Source organism: Musa acuminata, unplaced genomic scaffold (genome assembly GCF_036884655.1).
Source record: "Musa acuminata AAA Group cultivar baxijiao unplaced genomic scaffold, Cavendish_Baxijiao_AAA HiC_scaffold_308, whole genome shotgun sequence".
Lineage (NCBI taxonomy): Eukaryota > Viridiplantae > Streptophyta > Magnoliopsida > Zingiberales > Musaceae > Musa > Musa acuminata.
This window is the reverse complement of record NW_027020568.1, coordinates 25,961-33,045: the sequence shown is the minus strand read 5'-3', so window position 1 is coordinate 33,045 and position 7,085 is coordinate 25,961. Positions and strand designations below refer to the sequence as shown.

General features: G+C 38.7%; 1 protein-coding gene across 1 annotated transcript; it reads right to left on the bottom strand.

Annotated features, from left to right (window-relative positions):
- Positions 1-6: 6 nt before the first annotated feature.
- On the bottom strand, positions 7-6,833 carry LOC135657804 (probable protein S-acyltransferase 22). The gene is made up of 10 exons (XM_065176017.1): positions 6,620-6,833; positions 6,098-6,540; positions 5,905-6,018; positions 3,620-4,015; positions 2,570-2,638; positions 2,419-2,490; positions 2,083-2,211; positions 1,911-1,991; positions 1,440-1,634; positions 7-832 (listed from the first exon to the last, which is right to left on the bottom strand). Exons 2-10 carry the CDS (start codon positions 6,137-6,139, stop codon positions 56-58), a joined length of 1,875 nt encoding a protein of 624 aa, XP_065032089.1. The 5' UTR covers positions 6,140-6,540; positions 6,620-6,833; the 3' UTR covers positions 7-55.
- Between the last annotated feature and the right edge of the window lie 252 nt (positions 6,834-7,085).

Genomic DNA, 7,085 nt, shown 5'->3' with positions numbered 1-7,085 from the left:
CCAGTCAGAGGAAAACCAAAGTAAATTTCGACCTGGTTGCCGCGTTTCTGCAGGTCTAGAGCAAGCTTGCAGAGGATGAGGCCTTCATATCATCTGCAATCTGACTATGTTCGGAGCTGAGGACAATGCTAGCCCAATTGGATGACCTGTGCACGATCCTAGATGGGATCCGGTCACTGTCTTCGCCCCCAGATGCTTCATACCCATCACTGGCAGATCTCGAGCGCTGAATTCCGTTCGGTGGAATGATGCCTGTGATAGAAATAGAATTGAGACCTTGTGCTTCCTCAGCTCCGGATGAAGAATCACGAAATGGATGCAGATCAGGTGAGTCTAAACTACTATCAGGAGAAGAAGCAACAACTCTAGCTGATGGCATTGGCTTGTTGGGTCGAAAAGCACTCCTGGCTTCAAGCTGCAGAGGTGCCAAACCGGTGGATGTCTCGGGAGCCAGATCGCTGGCATTACTCTCAGTTGCGCTAGCAGATATTTTCGCTAGAGATTCAAGAGGAAGGTCCAACGGAACTCTTCCTCTTTTGCTCATCCGCCTACGGTTATCCGATCTCAGAACCATTCTGCCACTGCCACTGCCGAGACTACTCTCTGTGTCTTGTCCCTGCAGATTATCTCGTCTAACAATTGGCTGAAGGATTTTGGACTTCTTCCTTGCCTGTGCAGCAGCTTTCGAAACCTCTTCGGCATTAAGTCTTGCAAGGGTCCATGGACTGATCTTGACAGGTCCGGCATTTTTCCTCTTGACTGGTTCCTCTGCCATCAACTTCTTGCTTGTGTGATTTGCAGATGTGCCAATCTCTGGGGGCACAACATCAAACTACGAAAAGAATGAAACCTCTTTTCAATGAACATCAATGTTAATAATTAAAAATTTAAGAAAGCCATCAAATAATATCATCATTTTTTTTTTCTGATTAAAACTTGCAATATAGGGAATTGCTATTGAGAACAATCAGACTCGGGATTCAACAGTAGCTCAACTCTAGAGATTGGGAACTGAGTTAACCATGCTTACTCTTAATTAGCCTAAGAAAATTCTTCATACAGGAGGCTTATAATATGTAATTGCATGCGATTTACAATTCCATAGATGGAGAAAAGGGAACATACAAACAAGATTTGAAATACAGTTTTTATCAACCAGCAAATAAAGTCAGCTGTGATTTTATTTTTGAAGTAAAACATCAAAGCAAATTAAAATAACTTGACAAAGAGTGGTTTTTCTTTCTCCGTATGAAAAAAAATCAACTTTTTCAGTCATCATATAAGCAATAAATGACAAAAAATTTGGTTTCCATCAAAGGTTGAAAAGATAGTATCTACTAACTGTTATCTACAAATACATCTTTAAGTTCTTCTTATTTTATTCACTTAGTTATGTTCTGTGCACAAGGGGCCTGTCAGAAGAAAGAGATACATAGTACCTGATCCTCGAGGAATAATCTTGGTGGAGTACACCATGCACCTCTATGAATCACGTTGAAGGAACTGGTGCTGCTTAGTCCAGTAAAAGAGCTTACTTGAGACATTTGTGGACTTTGCTGTTCTCCAACAGCATGTTGTTCTTGCTCCTGCTCCTGCTCCCTTAAAGCTATGATGTAATCATATGTACTAATTCCCTGCACCAACATTCATGCAGATATCAATCATAACGAGGTAGTCCAAATCAACAACTTCTTTCCAGTTCTCATAAGTCAACAACACCACATCATGCGGTTAGCTGCCTAGTCCATTCCTCTATATCAGATTTATTTTGTTTAAATTACAAGTTGTTAGAAGAATGGTTGGATGCTTTGTCCACATGGATGCACCTAAATGATGTCAAAACATAAAAGAATATATCTTCATGAAAGCAGTATGAAATCTAGTAGAAAGAGAATTTCAGCAAGATTTACCTTTTTTATTAGAAGAATGTGAAAGAAGAAAAGTTGTGCAACTGGTAGGGTCGCAACCATGGCTAAGAAAGTACAGGAAGCCTGCAGATGTAGAGCCACATCATATGATAATCACTGTTAGTTTTCATAGGCTATATTTATTCAACTGTGAACCCCTACTTCAAGTACTCACCACCACAATAACAAAGGGCACCAAAGAGAAGCTGCTTCCCAACTTTGAGATGATTTCTGCAGAGAATCGCTTTCGCTCAAGGAAGCAGAGTATCAACACAAGGAGTCCAATTGACCACTGCAGAATAAGCTGGCCCAAGGTGCACAAAGCATGGAGACCTGTCAATAGTCAATCAGAACAAAAAGGACCCAACAAGATGCATGCTACATATCAGGTCCATGGTGCACTACGAAGTTAGTGTCTTCTGAGGTGTCAATAGGCACAATAAAAATAGTATCATACTATCACATGTCTATGCAGACCACTGTCCTAATAGAGAAAAAGGCTTGCGCTTACCAACAGAAGAGCAGACGCCATTAGGGTGAAGAACCTTTTATAGTTTTTTCTTCCTATGCAGTTGTTGATCCACTAGAAGATCAAGGGAGGATATTAAGCATTGCATGCCATCAAGAGGAAAAGAAGAAAGATTTTAAATTTGAAAAGTCACCCTGCAGTGATGATCGAAGCCATCAACACATTTGTCACAAACTCTACAGTGCTTACTATACTTCAATACCTGCAAAATGTGATAAGGGAGAAAAACCAGGTTAACAGAGAGCCCATTAGATTATTGTTGATAAATTATCATTTTTCTTGAGAGGGATGTGTAACTTTAATCCACACTTTAAATTTGTTTTAGTCAAATTTTGCCAGGAACAGCTGCAAGAAATATGCAACTTGCATCTTTAGACCAAATAGTTTTGAATTTCAATATAATATCTCAATTCATGCATAAACCTCAGTAAATATCAAAAGATATAGAAATAAAGTCAATAAATAGACTGGACATTAATGTCAACTACACATAATCGAAACATTACAAATTTAAATCGTCAGAGATTACTAAATGCTTTCCTGTAAAACCAGGGATGAGGACATCTGTCAGTAATAGTTGACTGCATTGAACATGACATGCAGTTCTCCTTGTAATCAGGATTGACACTAAGAACTACAGGTCCAACTAAGAGGGGATGTATAGGCAGACCTCCGGTGGAGACAAGACTTGATTGCTCAAATAGTCGTGAACACAGAATTGGAGTGTGCTTTATTCAATGTTTTCCAAGTTTATTAAGCATTTCAACAGAAAAGGAATGAACAACAATCCAAAATAAAATTTCTTTTAACAACTATAACAGAGATATTCTTATTTAACAGTTACCTCATCGCATACCTCAATGTGGCTAAAGGTGCATATTGTGAAAGACACCATTTTGTTTAGAACAAGGTGAAAACATAACTAGTAAACCATATCGTTCTTAGTTTGTAACTACTAGCAATTAGAATTAGAGCCACTTTTTTATTAAAGGAAATAGCCATTAGCAATTATTCCAGGAAAAAAAAAATCAAATTAGTTAATTTCTGAAGCAGAATTACTAGTAAATTTAGTTCAGGAGAGGGTCCAGGGAATACGATGCAACCTGAAGGATGACAGAAAAGATATATTTGCTAAAGAAAGGAGAATGCTATAAAACTTCGATATTTTGGTCATTGGGCATACCTCAACTTCGCATAGACTGCAGTAAAACATTCCTTCCTCACTCATTTGCTCTTCAGAAGACTGCTCATGTGACTGACACCAATTGCACATAAAAGACAGACCACACCAGCTAAAAAGTACTACCAACCAAGTTATAGTGCTGCCAGGCAATCTCTCACTTTCAACTCTAGAATGTAACTCATCCCTAGCAGCATCTGAATCAATGCTCCCATCAAGTTGCTTTTCGGCAGTTGTTTCAACATTTAGCTCCTTTGTTAAGCCTTCTTGCTTACACTCTTTGGAAACAAACTGTTCTTTGTAGTCCTCTACTTTAAGATACTTCTTTGATTTGAATATACCAGGGTCACCAGGATCCGTTGCCGCACACCACACATATAAGAAGAAAACACATGCAATCTGATAAGAAGAAAGAGCAAAAAATCAGTCTCTGTAAGTAGCCACCTGTAACTCTATTTGCAATCAGATCATCACAAGACACAATATTTTTTTTCAAATTGTACATATGGACTCATAGATATCTCGAATATAACAGCTGTAATATAACGGCACTTTCATAATATAAGAATGCATATTTATCATTTTCACACATTATACACCATGAAGTTTTCAAATCGTATCAACCATAAGTGGTAGTTAGGAAATTTCTGGCATTGCGAGAAATGTAGCACAAGTTTCACATCATTAAAAAAATGCAATGTGGTTAAAGAAACAAAATCAACTTTGAATAGTTTTTATGTTGATAATGATTCAAGAGCAGTCCTGATAAATGCACAGATTGCATATGGCGTTATGTCCAGTCTTCTCATTGAGGTTATTATATGTTTGCTTGGCACCTTTGGCAATTTCTATGTTTGTCCTTTAGAATTATTCAGATTACAGACCAAGTACCTTGTCAGAAGATCTCCTCAGTGGCTATTTCTCATAGTATACACTTAGATGTTAGATTGAACTCCCAATGACTGAATGCCAAAGAAAACAAGTTGAAGAGGGAAGAAAGAATAACAGAATAGAGGAACCTGGCAACCAAGTTTACAGGAAATACTAAGATCCTCTAAAAAGTGAATTTTGCTGCGGAAGGCATCATGCTAGACAAAGCATCTTTTATGATCATTAAAGATTCTACTATTAAAATCATAATACATACTGCCCAACTGATGGTTCCGGAATGTAGAAAGAATTCCCATGTAGGTTAAATTGTATATATTTGTGAGATTTAATCAGCTAGGGTATTTACATCTACTTGCTTACTGGTGATCGATAGCTTTCCAAAATTTATGCCATGAATCATGGCTAACTCTTGTTCCAGTGGGTATTTCAACCAAAGACATTAAAGTAAAACCCATCTTATTGGAGCCAGGTGCATGAATCCTTTCCTTCCTAGCAGACCACCTAATCAGTCGAAAACATGAGCAATTTTAAAAGCCTTTAGAGTTGAAATGGTGTGTTGTAGATGTAGTTTATTAAACAATTTCAAGGATAGTCACTATTTACTTTCCTAATCAAGTATAGATTCTGTTGTATATAGTAGGATAAAGCTATTTTCAAATGAATGAAAAATTTTCACTTGCATAGACATGTTCTTTTGAGCAAACAGACATAACATTTCACCCAAATAAGCATGACTTTTCACCCAAATAGACATGTCTTTTCATATGAACAGACATGTTTTTTCACCCTAATGAGTCTTTCCAACATATATAAATAGATCTCACCCATGCATTCATTCAATGAAAAATAGAATTCCATTCTTGCATTCATTTGACAAAGATCAAAGAGAGAGTACAAAAGCATCTAAAGTTCGCAATTTGGAGTGCTACTATTGCAAGAAGTGATTGCTGTATCTTGGGAGACGATTGCCGCTAAACCGACAAATGCGTCTTAAGGAGAAAGAGTCCAACTCTTGCCTCAACCAAATCCTTTTTAATCTAACCTAAGTTCTCCTTTCAGGTTAGCCATTTTCTTTCAGTCAAGTTATTTTGAACAAAAAAAAAAAAAACTTTCACCCGGCAGATTCAACTTATGAACAACATATGGACATTGCAGAGTCCAATAGTACTTACTGATGCATTCTAGGTGCTCATTAATGAGCTTAGGAAAAGTTCAAGAAATCCTTGAATAAATGAAGATTGACATAGCGCCAAGACTGATTGGAAAACCACGATTTTAATGGAACGAAGAAAACAGCAAGAACCGCTCAGAGATATGCACAAGTTGAGATCTTTACAAAATAGAAGAGAAAAGCAAAGGAAGAAACACTTCAGAGTGGTGCTAGTAAAATGGCTTACCATGGGAGTGTAAAGCCCCATTACTACATACTGAAACAGCTTCTTCCCAACAAATGGGACAAAGAACACATAGAAAGCAAACCCCAGCGCAAGAAAAACAGCTATTGCTACCACCTGCAGTCAGTAAAGCGGAAAAATCATAGCCAATCCAGAAAACCAAAGGGAAGAGGCACACAAGAAAAGGTAACATTACCTGAAGAGGATGATAGGGAAGCTGCCACCCATGCTTCCTCATTCTTCAGATCCTGGTTCGAAGGAGAAGTGCCCAGCTGAGATGGTTGAAGATTTAGATTTGAAGAAGCCCAAGTCCAGCTTTGAGCCCACATACACACAAGAGAAAGAGAGGTGTTCTCTTCCCCTTAAATCTATTTTCTCAGATAACAGGGAAGAAAAACGGATGCGGCCACAGATAGAAACCACAAGTCCCCAATGCCGGAACCTCAGCAGGGATAGCAAATGCCCAAGAAGAGAGGCTGAAAAGGAGGAGCATTTGGAGAAGTGAAGAGGGAAAGGGAATTCTTGCTTCAGGAACAATAAATGTAGTGAGGTTCAGACTTATTGGGAGAAGCAATGAGCTGTTGCGTTGCTATTGTCTTGTGACCCTTTTCCCAATGCACCAAAGATCTATGCTTGAGGCTGATAGCATCAAGATAGAGATCAGCATCAAGATAGAGAGTTGAGATTATGCTGCTGTTAAACCTGATCACATACTAACCAAGGCACCTCCTTGGCTCCCTGGAGCAACATGTTCCCCACCATGTTGTCCTTCTCTTCAGGGATGAGCTAGGGTTTCAGGTCAAAGCACATGGAGGATGCTGTGCTTCCCCAATTGCCCTTAGCCCCTTGGCAATCACTACCATCTACTCTCTCTCTCTCTCTCCAAGACTTTTGCTAGAAAAATGATATAAATTCCTCATTTTGTAGAAAGGAGTGCCCTCAGAGAAGATCTAGAGTACATATAGTCCTAGTGGTTGGGTCCTAATATCTTAAATGGCAATGTATCCACCAGTAGTAACTCTCTTGAGAAGGGTAAAGCATCTAAAAGCAGTTGATGTGAGTCCAAGCTTTAGCCATGCTGGGAAGAGTAAATGCCCTATAAATCAGTAGTTGCCATCTCCTCTGCCATGTTGACAACACCAAAAGCCTGTAATTGTGGAAAATGATTGCCACTAGCATGGCCC

Bases quoted from the DNA above. Each gene is read 5' to 3' on its own strand.
- LOC135657804 (XM_065176017.1), bottom strand. From the start codon at position 6,139: ATGAGGAAGCATGGGTGGCAGCTTCCCTATCATCCTCTTCAG. The intron at 2,639-3,619 runs GTATGCCCAATG...CACATTTTGCAG, and splicing joins GCAGTCTATGCGAAGTTGAG to GTATTGAAGTATAGTAAGCA. The intron at 1,635-1,910 runs GTAAATCTTGCT...ATGTTGGTGCAG, and splicing joins ACATTCTTCTAATAAAAAAG to GGAATTAGTACATATGATTA.